The following is a 17,005-nucleotide window of genomic DNA, read 5'->3' on the forward strand; positions in this document are numbered from 1 at the left end:
ATAGATTTAGAATTATTTACATGTTTTTCTTTCTGGGTTTGTAATTTATAGAAGGAGTACCTATAATTTTGAAGAAATTACTGGATGTTGTGATGGATAGTCCAACACTTTTTTCAAGTCCAAGACTTTTTAAAAGGCTAGTATGGATTTATTTGAGGGAGGAGGCTGCTTTTTGTGTTGGTTTTTTTTGTTTGTTTTGGGTTTGGTTGGTTGGTTGGTTGGTTTTTAAGTGGTGCATTTTTGTTCCAGTAAGAGTTTAATTCAGAGGAGTCCTCTGTGCAGTGTGGATCAGACATACGAGGTCAAAATAAATGATCACAATTAATGGTCCCTTCTGATGTATGAAACTGTGTTTTATTTTAGCTGGTTGTCTTAGTTTGGAAAAACTGATAAGATCGTGAGAAACTCAAACTGCAGACATTATATACAGATATAAATAAATGTGCATACACATAAATACACAAATAGATGTGTCGGTATTTCTTTAAAATATAGAGTAAACATTGATTAAAAAGTTAAATGCTACCTGAAATGCTAATTTTAATGCTGTCAGTTTGAGTTTAATGCCACTTCAAGATAAAGTGGGAATAATGACTGTATTTTGGGCTTGCTACAAACATTGCAATTCAGAATTTTAAGACAGAAACATATTATTTTTGTAAGTAAATGGGGAGGGGAATGATGAAATTCTTTCAGTATTAGACTGTATGTGGGCAAAATTTCAGAGGTTAGCACTTAATGAAAATGAAATTATTTCAGCGCACATTTAATATTTAATTGTAGTCAACAATGGGAACAATTTCCAAGTGGCAGTGGATGTGATCATTTTCTGGAACAAATGAATAAGAGCAATTTACACTCTGTACAGTCTTTGGCAATATCAGAGAGAGTTAATGCAAGTAGAGTGGCAGGAAAGGAAGCATGACATAGCGTAGCAAACTGGACAGCCTCCAAGATGCTCATTAACCATGTGACTAATCTTAAAATGAATACATAATGCAAATGAGATGCGAAAGCAGCTTCCTGTTTTGGTGAGATATCACTGCATGAGATTGTGTCAAATGAGCATTTGAGGGCATTAAGGCTGTGTCAATGTCAAACTTTAATTGAAATGGGTGTGGGATGGGAGGCACTCCAGCATTAAGGACATGAATTTCCATGAGGTTTCCTAACAAAGTAATGCATTCTCCCATGCATCAAATAAAACACATTTAAACTCATCTTTAATAAGATGGCGGAAATGTGTTGGATGAATTTGAGAAAAAAGATAAAATGTGAATGAAAATATTCTGAGGTTATATAATGCCTACCAAAAAATGTCTGTGTTATAAAGAATATTATGTCTGTTTTCAGGGTACAATAATGAAAACAGATAAAGCAAGGGAAAAACAAACTCATTAGTGATGACAGAGTGAAAGAAGACAAAGATGGGACACATCTACTAGATCAGGAGAGGGGCATCTTGCCACAAAAGTGCTATTAAAATTCATTTTTAGGGTACAAAAAGTTCCCAGATCATTTCTACTCTTATCTATAACATGTATATGTGTATATTCCATCCCCAGTTTCATTCTCATTCTCATTTTTCCATAGAAGATAAAATATTTAGATTGGACTAAAGAAGCTGCAATAGGATTTGAGCTCCAAAATTATTTTTTTTTAAAAAAATTCATATAATCAATAGCTAAATAGTCACAACTGCCTTTCATTCATCATTCTCCATACGTTTATTAGCCTTATCTCATGCTGGATAAACACCTCATATAAAATGATCTGGAACCAGTACAATTTGTTTCCAAAGTCTGTCTCCAAGGGTATTCAGACTGATTGTGTAGAGATACCTAAATTGCCTATATTTGTGTTCCATATTCATCATCATTTAACATGAGAAATTAAGAATATATAAGAATACTGGTGTATGCATTTGAACCATATTCTTAAATCTGTGGTTTATTATTAGTTTTAATTTTTCTATCTGTTGGTATTATCTTCACTGTACGTCACATTAAGGGGTTAATACTCACTTTTGGTATAAAGCATTTTGTCTTATGTACACAGAGAAGAGCAAACAGAGATTATGCCTACTATGTTAGGACTAAGCTACACATTCAGACACCTAAATCAGAATGTCTACACACGAGTTGTGTATCAAGATTCCGGTTATGTGGAATTCACGGAGATTTAGGAGTGGAGATTTAGGTCTTTGCTCACTTCCCTTATCACAGGCTTTGAGAGCCATTTGAGATGCCCTACAGTATCCTGCTTTGATTCAGGATCCTGATCCAGAAGGCTGTGGATCTCCCCTCCCACAGGTCTTGTGTCATCATCATCTGGCCCACCTGTGGGCATGACATAGGACCTATGGAACACCAGAACCCTTCTAGTCCAGTAAATGAAAGCCAGACAAGATTCCTGAGAGCATATCAAACAGCAAGAGTCAGGTATGGGCAGTTGAACAGTGTCTGTACTTCTATTAAGTGTAAGGGGATTTTAGATACCTACCTTGCATGTAGACACATATTTTGTAACTGTCTGAATGTAGGTACCTGATGCTGAATTGCAGTGCCTTCCCTGACAGCTTGTCAGAACAAGGGCCTTCACAGATCATCATGATATCTCTCAGAGAGTCTTGGTAGACGTCCTGCCGTACAAGGAGGAAAATGCAGAGTAAGACTTGCAATGCAGAATCCTTGGTAAGGTGGCAAAAGGCGGGGAACACTGGCATGTGTCTGCCAGCGTAGGTGCTTCCACTGTAAGCTTAAAAAAATACCATGAATAGAAAAGGAGGGAGTAGTATTAAGAAATTAACAATGTAAAAAGTGCCTAAACTATTCAGTTAGTTTGGATTTCAAGGAGACAACAAAATACCTTCTGCTTAGTGTTGTTGTTATATCCTGCCATGAAGGGAAATAGAAATTATTTGAAGCTATGGAGAATGGAGACTGGAAAATCATAGCAGATCTTTCTGTGATGGAAAAAAAATGATTAAAAAAAATATCCCATTTCTCTTGGAAAGAATTTTTTTAAAAGGTGGTAGTTTCCCTTCAAAGAGCAGATTAATGATAGCTGGATCATCTCTCAACATTTCAGTCTGAGCTATACCCTCTAACTTAGATGCATTCTCAGCTCAAGATGAGCTTTGATTCTTTACCCCTTCCTCTGTTGAGAACTCCAGTATTTTCCTCGTTAATGGAACAGTCTGGCCCCATTCTAAGTATGTTGTGTTGCTCAGATACATGATCTTGAACTCTGCAGTTAAACTTTCTTTCTTGGGACTTTGCTTTGATAAGCCAATTACTCAGTCCTAAACAGTTTGCAGACTTCATGTATGAAATAACCAAAGCAAGCAATTACATTTCCCTGTCCGTACTCAAGATGAATCATCTCTAAAATCCTGGACATACCCTTAATGTCTGCTACTGCTTTGTCACATTCGTATTTTCTTACAAATGCAACTCATCATGCAATTATTTGAGGGCTGTTTATACCAGGTGACAGCTCGCTGTCACTTAGCATTTTCAAAGACTCGGGAAACAGTGTTTAATCTAGTAATTTCCCTTTGCTAATATCTCTGATATAAACAGTAGCAGACAAGCAAATGCTGTCTGTGTCTTTCTAGGGAGTGGGTGGCCCAGAGAGCTTCTCCCTTATCATTTTACTAAACACCTGCTCAGAGGTTGAAGGTTAATCAGAACACTTTGAAGAGCATTTAGGCTTGCAGTTTAGTCTTGGAAATGCAGTTGTCTTTCTGTGTCCATCTCTTATGCCCCTAGAAAACTCAACATGGCAGCTATTGTAGCAGATTCACTTCAGCCACAGCGGTACCAGACAGTAGCTACAGTTACGAGTCTCTGCAGCACGCTGTGAAGTTTCAGGGAAGGAAATGCCATATTGTCGTGGTTTAAGCCTGGCTGGCACCAAAGCCACTTGGTCACTCCTTTCCCCCCAGCCCTGGCAGGATAGGGAGGAGAAAATGTAAAGCAAGGCTTGTGGGTCAGACAAGGACTGTGAGGGATCACTCACCGCTTATGGTCACGGGCAAAAGACAGGCTCAACTTGGGGAAGAAACAAAATCAATTTAATTTACTACCAATCAAATCAAACCAAGGATGTTAGGAAGTAAACCCAAACCTTAGAACACCTTCCCCCCACCCCTCCCTCGTTCCCGGCTCAGCCCCACTCCCGGTTCTCTCTCCCTCCTCCCCCCAGCAATGGGGGTTGGGGTGGGTTCCTCACCCCTTGTCTCTGCCGCTCCTTCCTCCTCAGGGGGAGGACTCCTCACTCGGCCCCTGCTCCACCGGGGGGTCCCTCCCTCCCTCCCTCCCGCGGGAGACAGTCCTCCATCAGCTTCCCTGGCGTGGGGCCTTCCCGCAGGCCGCAGTCCTCCAGTCACGGCCTGCTCCAGCGCGGGCTCTCCCAGGGAGCGGCGGCCATCTTGGGGGGCAGCCATCCCCCTGCTCCCCGCTCCTCCTCCCCTCCTTCCTCACTGACCTCGGGATCCGCAGAGGGGTTCCTCTCACGTCCCAATCTCCTTCTCCCCTGCTGTGGGTTCCCCTTCTGAAATCTGTTCTCCCAGAGGCACGACCACCATCACTGACGGGCTCGGCCTGCGCCAGCGGCGGGTCCGACTTGGAGCCGGGGAAGCTTCTGGCAGCTTCTCACAGGAGCCGGCCCTGCAGCCCCTCTCCTGCTACCAAAAACCCCACCACACAAACCCAAAACACATATAGAGGAGACTTGGTGTTGAGCTATCTATTTCTTTACCCTGAATTACAAACAAGGAATGATGCATGAACTATCACCTGCTAGGAGCAGACTTCGGAGGCTCTGTGACAGACTGTAGTTTTGTGAGGTGAGATGAGCCAAATCTAACAACTCATCTGAGTGGAAAAGGAGCAAGTCCCGTTCTTCATCTCTGCTCTTCTCCCAGCCTTATTGGCTCTCTGACATTCCTCGGAAATTTTTCAAGCCGATTCAACAGTAGTCCAGAAGAAAACTAAGCCACACCAACACAGAATAGCTGTCTACCAGGTTAGTGAGTTTAATCACTTCAGTAAAAACAATGCTGCAAGCTCAAAAAATGTCAAAAGGGAGAGTGTAGAACCACGTGTAGGGAAATGGGAGTGTAAGTGGGAATGAAAGAGCAGAAAAGAGACCCTTTTCTTTCTGGGACAGGCAAGATATGAAAACCAAGTCAACCATCTCATGTAGAGTCACTCTCAGACACCAGCCTGTGAGCCAAAATTCCTTCCCAAGTTGATCTCTGTTATCAGAAAGAATAGCGATAATTACCTGTGCCAAAAGTGTAGATGGATTCAAAAACCATTTGGGTAAACTACTGGAGGGAAAAATATCCATCAATGGCTGTTAAAAACAAAGGTTCTTCTTTTGGCTCGGAAAGGCCTTTGAGGTGCAAATAAGTGGAAGCTGAGAAAATATGCCAAGCAAAAATCATTGTGTGGGATTCCTTGGGCTATTGGTCTCTATCCAAAAGAGGAAAATGGATTAGATGGACTGTTGATCTTCCATGGCTCCACTCTTTATATTCTCATTTGGAGCATTTACCTAATCTCAGTGACCTTAATTGATAATCTGGCCAGTGATCTGACTTCCCTTTCTCCCTTGTTTCAGAAAGGAAGCAAACAGATGAACACCTTTCTCAGAACATCTCTGCCCAGCACCTGCTTACCATGGCTGGAAACAGGAGGGAGAAGCGTTTCTCCCATGTGTTGCCATGAGACACCTATGCTGCATGTTCACATGCAAAAAAGCACCGATACCCCTTAACTGTTCATACTTATTATTTTCTATCCTCCATTAACTCTCTTTGTGTTAGAAGTAAGATATATTCCTGCCTTGGCCATCTTCTCTTCTATTCGTCTTAGAAACTTCTGAGTTTAATTGTATATCTGCTAAACGGAGAGAGAAGGAAAATAATCAAAAGCTATATAGAAGTGTGTGTGACCTCGTGGTTGCTATTCTTAAACACTGATTAGCCAGATTAAAATTTAGGAAGGGAAAAAAAAAGCCTTTTCTGACTACTCTGAGAATATAAATTTTTTTTCTGTGGTATATTTTTTACTAGTAGTAAAATTGGTAATAATTATAATAATGAAACAACTGTATTAGAATTCTTTAATAATGATATCTGCCATATTCAGAATCTAGAAAGTCAGCCAAGAATAGAAACCATTGTTAAAATATTTTTATCTGTTCTACACAAAATAGGCTGTTTTTTTAATATCAGCTTCATACAGGCAGAAGACCTCTATCTCAGAAACCGGTGGTTTTGATCTGACTCAATCCAACAATCCTTACTTCCCCCTGCTTTGATTCACCAAGTCTCTAATTGATCCATCTAAGAAACTGAATTGGCAAAAGGAGTTGAAGGGTGCTGCTTGTTATCACAGAAGAGCTTATTCTTAGAGCTGAGTTCTTCAGGCCTCCTTTCAGGCCTACGGTGATACTCCAAACACGGACCTTTCATAGAAAATCAGGACAACATCTCTTTCTTAGGTTCTTAGCTACTGTAGGTTTAATAGTAGAGTTTCATATACATACTTTCATTGGATTGGGGCACTTATATAATCTGGGGAATTCAGCTCTTGTCTATAGAGCCTAATTGTGTTTAAGTGTGAGCAAAGTGTCCATCTGGTTGGTGACATTAAGGCAGGAGAGTTTATAAGTTTATCCAGAACTATAAACCACAGTGAAGTCACATGCAGGTTGTGGTTTCTGATTCATAACCTAAATATACCAAAGTTCTAGAGCATGATTCATCGCACCCTAACATCTGTGTCTCAAGTTAGTTAGATGAATAATGCTCTCAAATGCTAACTACTATAAAGAAAGCCTAGGTTCTTAGGGCTAAAGAAGGGTGAAATGTCATGTTACGTGGCAACTGAGGAGATTCAAAGGTCCTGGTAATTAGATGACTGAAGTTGGAGGGAACACCTAAGTCATTCTGTGGCTTTAGCCCAGTGGTTCTGTTACAGGTATCACAACCCACACACAGTGATGATAATTATGATGATTAGCATCATGAACTTAGAAGGAGCTAAAGTGAGACTTGGAACCTGTAAATAGGGTCACCAGTGGAAAACTTACCTATTCCCTGTATATCGTGATTTGTAAAAATATTCTTTAAATGATTTTTTAAATTGGAAGAGACAGTCATACTACGGTTTCCTAGAGGTGGATGATTTATCATGCTCAATTCAAAAATCTTCATCACAGGACAAATGTCTCCATTAACCTTTCTTTCATGGAAGCCGGCAGCCATCTACACCTTACTAAATCCAAGGCACCATCCATGCTAATAGCCACGCAGATGTAGTCAACTTGTTAATTACTCCCCCTGAAATGACAAGAAGTGAATTCATAGCTGTCAGATCCTCCCACTCAGTAGCACAATCACGGACTTGAAAGAGTAGTGAAATTGCTACCTGCTATTCTTTTTCCCCAAGATAAGGGTACTTGGACTCCTGTTAATTATCATGTTTTGATTAAACAGGAGTACTTTGTTCACTTTGTTCATGTACATCTTTGAAGTAAATGACATTTTTCTGGAAGCAGAGAAAGTAATGATATGCCTTTATTAAATATTAGTAGCCTTATCTATATTGCAAGTGGTTTCTAACAGAAAAGCAAATGCTACAGCAAAGGTTTGCCTGAGTTATCTTTAGCCTTGCTTTGCAAAAATGCTAACATTTGTAAGAAATCCTATTTTCTCCTCGAGAGCTGGTTCTGAGAAAAATATTTGTCACTCAAATAGTCTTATTCATATGGGTGGGACACTTTATAAGCAAAATTTAGCCTGTTTGAAGGACTGCAGTACAAGGTCTGAAGAAGAGCTGAGTGAGTTTTCTGGGCAGCGAGTCATATCCTATATAATTGTTTATACAAATTTAGTCACATCTGTGTATGTTTGCAGATTAAAATCATAAACGGTGGCTTTGTTGGTAACAACATTTGCATCATGACTGATAGTTACTGCACTGGGCCAAATTATTCAGATAGACTTTGTCAGTCTTTTATCCAAATCTCTGCCCTATCCCAGCCTCTCTGCAGAAGCCTATAATTTATAGGAAGTGACCTATATATCACATCCAGGTGAATCCTACATTTCACAATATGTTGTTATGTAAGAATGCAATTGGCTTCTCCATCCATATGTTTATGGGAAAGAAGAGGGGCACATTGTTTTCTAGACTTCATCTTGGTTATATGAATTGTAGTGAGAACTTGATCAGAACTCTTAACAATTCTGTTTTTCATGGGCTCTTGTGAACATGCATTTTGCTTTTATTAATAATTACATTTTAAGGGGGAAATTGCATATCTGCAACTGGAAAAAAAATGTTGCAAATAGTAAAAAAACAATATACAGTGTAGCAGTATAAAAATAGCCTATGTTTCTATAGCAGAAGACATTGTGTTGGATTATTTTTGTGTTTAATTTTCAATCTGCTCCTGGTCCTGGATTGTTTCAGGACTAGGCAAGTAGTTTTACACATTGCAGGTACTCCACATAGGGATTTATTTATGATAGTCTCTTTTTGCACGTGGAGATACTTAGAGTATTACATGCGTCTCTGTGTTTGTATGTGCAGGTACATACATACCAATGCACAAACACGTAAAACCACATGCAGATATCATATATGTGTGTGTATCTCTAAAACCCGTATAATGAAAAACCTCATGGGAATGGATAAATATTGGTACAGAGTTTAGAAGGATCTGCTTACTTGTTGCATCAGAATACTGAGTCAGAACTGAAGTAAAATAACTATGACGCATCCAAATGAACAGTGTGAAAATGTTTACTGTATGGAGGGTGAGTAGTAGTGGAGAAAGTGGTTCTTCTAGTCAGTTTTGTTATAAATAGTGGGTGGCTTTGGTTGATTTCTGTGGAGCATTTGCTACCATGAATGTAGACTGAAGGTGTTGTGTTCACATATACTGTTATAATTTCTTTGCACCATATAAAAACTGAGCCCTCATGACAGAGATCTGACTGTGTGCAAGGTGCTATACGACCAGAGAATATAGCGATGGGTTTGCCTTGCTGGCCCCTTAGGTCTTATATTTTTTACCTTCTTTGCCTGAAAGTGGGTATCTTACCTTGAATTTTGTTGTACATTGTGCTTTGCCTCATCCTTGATGAGTACATATAGATGAAAGCCTCTTCCATGCAACACTGTGCAACAGAATAACTCTTAATTTTGGTTCTTGAAAGCCACCCAGGCCATTGTCTTCTTTTGCAACTGTTTTGTTAGTAAACTTCATGATAATGATGACCAAAAGGGAGAATACAAACCAGATTTAACTGACTCAAAGTTCAATTCACTCAGATTTCTGTTCACACAAAACCTTTTAGAGCACAGATTATGCTTCTTTTTCATGCCTACCACAGACTAAGTGAGATTAAGTTGCTTTTGCTTCCCCTGCTTTTCAGCAGAGAATGAAAGGGTACCACAGTAATGAAACTGCAAGCTGACATTGAAGAAGAGGTGCTTGTACATATCTATAGGTACAACTGGAGGGAGAAAAAAAAAAAGAGAAGGCAGAAGGTGCAATGGATAACACATTTCCCAATTTGGAAGGCACTGAGTGCATTTCAGGTCACCGCGAAAGCTGCCATGTAAGTACCCACAGCTGAAAATCAATCAGGCTCCTTCAGCAGCTGTGTGTTATCAGTCTTGCCCCGCAGAGCGCAGATCTAAAACATTAGGCAGCCCAACAAAAGGGAGAAACTTAATTTGAGAGCAGCTGTTTTAAGACAGATACATAATGGCATTAAAAGAGGAGCACTGCAGTGAGGTGAGAACCAAATGGAATGCATATTAGGCTGAGGAAGATTTTAGTTTTAGTATTGTAACCAGATGCAGAGAATATGGTCAGTGGCTGCCAGAATTGAAGTCAAAGGGGTTGAGATGAGAGCATGACAGTAAAGATGGCTCAGTTAAAAAAATATTAATAACACATAGTCAGACTGCATGGGACTTACAGGGCCTAAACTCAAATCTTTATTATGCTGCAACGATTCTGGGTGCTCAACGGGTAATTTAGGCCCTGTCCTCCTCCAGGTATTTAGGCACCAGTTTTTATTGATTGTAGCAGGATTAAGTGCAGAGGTTTATTTGAGGATCTGGGCATAGTCTAGTTATGCTTCTGCTTTCCACTGAAGATACTGGCAGTGCTTATTTCAGGAGGACAAAATCAACTAAAAGTTATGAGTTCTGCTCTTTCGTTTTCAGACTTGGAGAATAGAAGTAGCTTGTATTTCTGTTTGCATCTTTACTCATTGAAATCATGAATTAGCTTATGAACATTCGAGGATTTGTTTTTATGTGCCACTGAAGATACAGGAATCTCTAAAAGTGAACACAGTAGTTAAGAGCATGTCATAATGCTGAACAAAGGCTAAATAAAGGAAACGAGAAATTGCATCTTCAATTGAAATTAATAAGGAGAGCTGGAATGTACAACAGTAATATGCATTTGAATTTTGCAAGGCCATTTGAAAACGACATTACAGAATCTTTTCTGAAGACATATGTGGCCAAGACCTTGGTTTAATATCTTATCTGAAAATATGTTTATGGTAATTTGAATGCTAAAATGAAAACTGAAAGATAGAAAGTGCTGTGTTTCTCACTATGCAACTGAGTGTATAATGAATAAATGTATGAATTCCTTTTACGATAAGCACTTAATGTGACTAATGCTTTGTTTTTTCTCAGATTATTTTAATTTTTCAAGGCCTACATTATAGTCTTTTTGTAAGAATAAGGCTAGCAGTGAGGTAGTATCTGCATTAAATGCTGCATTACTCACCTGCTTCTCTTTCATAGAAACAGCAGAGATGTTCAAAGCATGTGGATACTGAGGGAAGAGTTTCCATCTGTGGGTTTGGAAAGGCAGTGGTCATTTTCTCTCTGTTCTGCAAACCATCATCAAGAGACTTCTGCCTGGAATGATGTCTGTTTCCATCACTTGTATAGGCAGGAGCTGGCAACTTGTGCTGTGAGCATAAAACTGAGCAAAACCTGAAAGATCTGACAAAGACCTGACAAAGCTAAACAAATGACAGCATAATGGCAAACACAGTACAATGCTGAGAAATAAATATAATGTAGAATTATGTAACACTAGACAGAACTGGAAATGGGATATTTAAGTATCCTAGCTACTAGTCTAGTACTAATTTTCCTACTTGCCTTATTTTAAAGGCTACTGCTATCTACGTGAGTATTTATGGAATACAAGGCAATCAAATCTGTCACTTCTACTATTCTAAGCCATTCATAGCTTATCATGTGTGCATAGCTCATAGGAAGGCAACCTCTATGACTTGGTGTCCTTGTCTGCAAAATGCTGATAGCAATGCTCACCCAAATTATAAAACACTCATACTCCAGGAAAATAATTATATGTTAAGGGAACTTGTAAGACCAGTGTATTTTGATGGGCAGTTCCTATGACATGCATATTTTTATCTCAAATAGAAGGCATTTACGGGTAGTAGTTGGTACAGTGGTTTAAGTCCCTGTTCATCCACTCTGTTTTTATTTAAAAATTCCTTGTTGTAAATAGAAGCAGCACTCATGCAGCCAAAGACTCATGATCATCCTACATTCAGGAGCATCTCTGGATTAAAATGTGTATGTAGCAGATAATCTAAGCACACCAAGAACTGGGTCTCCTGCTGTCTCTTTGGCACACAGGGGGAACAACAAGAGGCAGAACTCCAGGTGTGGCTGACTGAGCTTGGACTTCCTTCTGCTGGTTTGGCACCTGCTTAGCCAAATAAAATATCTTTTGGTTCATCTATATATGTGGGAATCTGTTTGGTTTTAACTGCAATTGATAGTGTATAAGACAGAAGAAGAGACACTATTTATTTGGAAGGAATATAAGCAGAATTAACAAATGGAAGAACGAAGCAGCTGACCTATATTTCAGGGACTGGAACATGTCTGTAATGCAGATGAAAAGCCCTTTCCAACTCCCCTTTAAATTGTACACCATCCAAATCTATTTGTCATGAAGCAGTTACCTGCTCATAGCTGAAAAAAGTGCTTTGATATATTTTTTATGAATCTAGCTTCTCCAGTGCTAAGATAACTGATCGCAACACAACCTTGCATTAATTATTGTACTTCTGTCTGCAGAATGTTGTCCTATAAAAAAGGAAAGCTGAACAAAGAGGAGGTATTCATTTTACCAAAAAAAGCCAGATAACAAAGGATTAAGGAAGAATTTTTTCTTTTCTTTCATAGTACTGCAAAGGACAATCAAACAATTAAGAAAAAAAAGTTAAAAAATGCCTTTTGAAAAAAACATTTTTTTTCTTGGTTTAAATGAGATATTCAGTAAAAGAGGAAAGAATTAATAACAAAATTAATAGGTGCCATTCAGGAAACAGTTGGAGCTCTATTTGTTTTTTTCCCACCCTGGAAAACAGTAAACAGTCAGAAATAATTCAAGCCAAGTAGTATAATCTTTTAAGCTGAAATTTTTATCTATTTTTATTTTTGAAATTTGTAGGAAATAAAATTCTTAAAGAAGTCCATATACTATATGGAAAAAAAAAAGATAATAGTTTTCTTTAAAAAATAACTTTTACCACATATTTTAACTATCGAGTTCATATATTTCTATATTTACATATTCTACAGATTGTAAGGATGCAGGAGTTTTTATTTCATTTTTCTCAATGGTACCCTATGAAATGCTCATTCCTGTAGTCTGTGTTTGAATCGTGGTTATATGTCACAGCAATATCAATAAACTCCATCCACAGTTTCTTCTTATAATACCCTATCTTTCTGGTGCATTTTACCTAAACCAAAAGGCGGGACCTTGCAGTTAGCCTCACAGAAAAAGACTAATACTGAACTTAATATAAGAAGTAGAGTTATTGTCTGATTTATTGTCTGATTATTATTCTTGTCTTTTTTGTACGTTATCTTCATGCTTACTGAAATTACTGAAATGGCAGCTGGAGTTTGGCCTTTTAGTAAATATCACTCCTTAGAGCTGTAGGATGTAACGTCCAGATACACGTGGCGTGGCAGCTCCCAATTAACTTTAAAAGGGATCATTATATTAGTCTTATAAATTAATTAGGTGAAAGAAAATGTGATGTACTCAAACATTGTGAATAGTGTAAATATACCAGACAGCATTTGTAATAATGTGAATAATTTTTAAAGAGAGGAGATTAGACAGGGAGTTTGCTAGTGCTCCTGATGAAGACTTTCCTGCTTTGTTTTATATATACTCAGATGCTATTTCAGTGGAACATCTTCACTTCTGTTCTTCTCAGTCCACATGTAAACAGTAGGTTCCCCTCTGATCTCAGGGTTTCTGTTTCTTTAATGTGACCATAATGTGTACTACATTGCCTGGACTAAAAGGCTAGCCACACAGTAATCCCTCCTGAAATGCTTTAGGAAGCATGCGAAGACACTGGGGTTTCTGCCTAGCATTATAGCTACTAATAAAACGAAAATATCTTAACTGGGTTCAACATACAGACATATCCAACTCTTCATCTCTAGGAAGTTGTTTCTTTCCAGGTTAATGCCTCTGCCCCGTAGTCCAGCTGAGTAAAATAAAGATGTTTGTCTATGTAATCCCTCACTCAGCTCTATTTCCATTACTTCCTGAGATGAAATCCCAGTTTTAAAGTATTACTTGTAGACCAGAACTGAATGGCACAGCTTTTCCACTCTTAGCTTCTTTTCTTGGTCTGTATGACATGAGATGGGAAATATGGTTTTCAATTTATGCATCTTCCTTCTACCTCCTGCGCTGGAAAAATTCCTTGTCCTAGTAGCCCAGGAGATCAGTGAATATACAGGGTAAATGGAACGATAGTGCCTCTCAAGTCACTGGTTGTGTTTGAGCATTAAGAAGCTGATAGGTCCTAAGTGGGTGCTATGATCTGATCTCTGGTATGAGGGTGTTGGCTCAAGATAGCAATTCCCTTGATAAATGTGGGCTTTAGGACTTCCTTTTAGATGAGTGCCATAAGAAAAACGGGTATTAAATCTCCCATCTATTTTTCATTCAATTACAGGTTGAGAATACCCCTGCTTATCACAGCCCAGTTGAGGATATTTTTAAGCTTTTCTAAATGATCTGTACTAACCTGCTTTTTACACATATGCAGAGAGAGAATATTACAAAGGAAAGTCGTATCTCCTTCCTGTTTCATCTTTACATTTCTTGGGGCAAAGGCAAATCCTACAAGTAGAAAACATCTTCCAAATACAGTTGCCTAGAAAACCATTTAGATTCATGTGTTTGGTCAATGTTCAACAGAATATGTTTCACTACCACTCACAGAAGATGTTACATCTATTAAGAATGAAAATGAGACAGTGATTCTGGCACATCTTTGTGAAATGCTTTAAGGTCAGTAGTTTGAGGAAAAAAAAACAACACAAAAAACCACAGTGGGTTTGTATGTTCCGTGTTATCTTTGCAAAGTAAAAGGGTTATAAACATAGCCTTGCTCCAGCTTCTAACAGTTGACACTTTACTGATTACAGTAGCATGATATTGGGGTACAGCTGGAGTGGCTCAGCAGGGTATTTGATGTAGATATCTTACATTTACTTACTGAAAGCTATGACTTATGTTCAGAGGCCAATGGGTCTTTGAGTTATAACTAGCTCTGAACTCCTAATTGATTTCCTTAGCAAATAAGACAGGATTTATCTAGGTCCCAGCTTCATTTTTATCCAAGTTGAATTTAAGTATGCAAATGTCTCTGCATTAACTGTTTTAAAGCTACTGCATTAAAACTCACATTGGTCTAAGTGAAGAGAGAAATGGGACCATGGCATATTGGCTTTAGAGTATCCAGCTGTGGAGCCAAGGGTGCAAGCTAAATTTATGAAAGTCATATGTTAATTATGTATGCATGAATGTAATGGAAATGGGCACCCACCTGCCTGGAAATATATTAATAATACTTTATAGTATCAATAGAATTCATAAGAAGGATATACCGTATTTGATTTTATATATTTTCATATTTTATTTTTCATTTTGAGTTAAGAAAAAAGATAGAAAAAAAATTTACCGCACATATCATTGTCATATCATAATAGATTGCTTAAACTGTAAGTAGCCTAATTCACTCTATATGGTCCCTCTTTGGCATGGAGTTTCTTATTCAGCAATCCCTAAAAAGAGATCTATTGACTGAAACATATGCTAGTTGGAGTGCTCTGGCTTTCTCAGCAAGGCAATGTATCATACAATTAATTAAGCCTCTGGGTCATCCTAATATCAATGGGATTAGATATTTGTTTAAAGCAAGGCATGTGCCTAAGTAATTTGCTGAACTGAGGCCTAAAAGAAGCAGGAGAGTCATGGAAATTACTGTATGTGATTATGTCATTAAAGATAGCTTGCCACTGACTGCACAGGAGTGGGCTGAATTAAGGCCATCCAGAGTCCTTCACATCCGAATGCTTTAGTTTTTCCTTTGTGTAGGTAGAAAGCAGTTTTTTACATGCATTTATGAAATGTCATATGATGCGATATAAATACATTATGACACAAATTGGAATGTCCTGAGAATTCCAGCTACCTGCAGTATAATCCCATATTATAATCCCAGTATTATCTCAAGAGTTATAGAGAGCCTAGTCCCAAGGGTCTCTGGCAGCCAGGGCTTGCAGGATTGAGTCTTTGAATAGGGCCAGACATATGCTCATGATGATTAATGACACTCCTCAGATGGATTAAATGCACTTGTCTTGTCTTCATGCCTTAATGCACAGCCAAAGCATGATATCAGTCACCAAAACCACTGAGGCTGCTGCTATGCATTATTGTTTAATTAAACAACACTGGTAATTTCCAAAACTATTTCAAGTATAAACACGGCCTGGTATCTAAGCTCTGTTTACCCTTAGGAAAAAAAGTACAAATGTTGAAATGGGAATGAAATTGAAATGTGAGGAAAACAACGTATGCAAATAGTAGTTCATCTTTTTTGGTTTTGTCCTTCCAAATGTAGGTTGACAAAATCATGAGCTAAGGGAACGGTCCACCAAGCACAGTTTTTCCTCCTCCACCACAGCCATGATGAGCGTGAGGACACCAATTACAGAATTTATTTTAAAAAATCCATTTTCGTTCTCTCTGGAGATATTCAGAGGTCTAATTAATTGCTCTGACATATACAATCATAGAATCATATCTGAGCCAGAAGCCCCCTTCAGCCACAGGAAGACTATCCCAGTAATTTAGACAATCTTTAGCTTGAAACTATTTGCTGGAAAAGTTCTGTGGAAGTGTCACAGTGGTGAGTAAAAACCACTCTTCTGCATAGCACCAGTGTAACACCTCTGAATCTTTGTGACTTAACACCTGTGGTCTGTGCTACCTGTTTAAAGAGAGACAAATTTACTTCTTTAATATTTTTCAGGTAGTGTAATAGAAAACCTAGATCAGTCCCTTTTGCTAATACTTTGCAATGATGATAGGATTTAAAAAAAGTGTCTTTTTGTTTTGAAATAAGCAAAGTTAGGTCAGACAGGAGAGCTTTTGAAAAGCCTACTCCAACTAGCAAAGCTATTTCATTTTCCATTCTCTGAGCCACTCCTATGCTTAGCCATACTGCACTATATTTTTCAGAGGATGCCTATAAAACTCAAGTCCGAATTGATGACGAACCAGCCTATTTGGACATTCTAGACACTGCTGGACAGGTGAGTAGTTTCCCAATGTGAATCATTCAATCAGAGATAAACCCAAAGATTTTAACCTCAGATATATGGGTCACAGAGCTAGAAGCAAGCTTTCCTAATCAAACATAAAGGGAGCAGTGGCAGAATAGCATTGAAGAATTAACAAAGGAGAAGATTAAAGGAGGGCTTCAGTGGTATAATATAACTTCAAAATCTGACCAGAAGAGACACACTAATTTAACAACTAGAAGATAAAAAGCTGTTTGTTTCTTTTTCTCTTGTAT

General features: G+C 38.4%; 1 protein-coding gene across 1 annotated transcript in view; it reads left to right on the forward strand.

Moving 5' to 3' along the window:
* The window catches only part of RIT2 (Ras like without CAAX 2), a 174,823-nt gene that overhangs the window by 56,346 nt on the left and 101,472 nt on the right, over positions 1-17,005 (forward strand). The window contains exon 3 of the mRNA XM_075020275.1: positions 16,669-16,742. Within this exon, the coding sequence (XP_074876376.1) occupies positions 16,669-16,742 (74 nt within the window). The remainder of the gene's footprint in view (positions 1-16,668; positions 16,743-17,005) is intronic.

This window comes from Buteo buteo, chromosome Z (assembly GCF_964188355.1).
Source record: "Buteo buteo chromosome Z, bButBut1.hap1.1, whole genome shotgun sequence".
In the NCBI taxonomy this organism is placed as follows: Eukaryota; Metazoa; Chordata; class Aves; order Accipitriformes; family Accipitridae; genus Buteo; species Buteo buteo.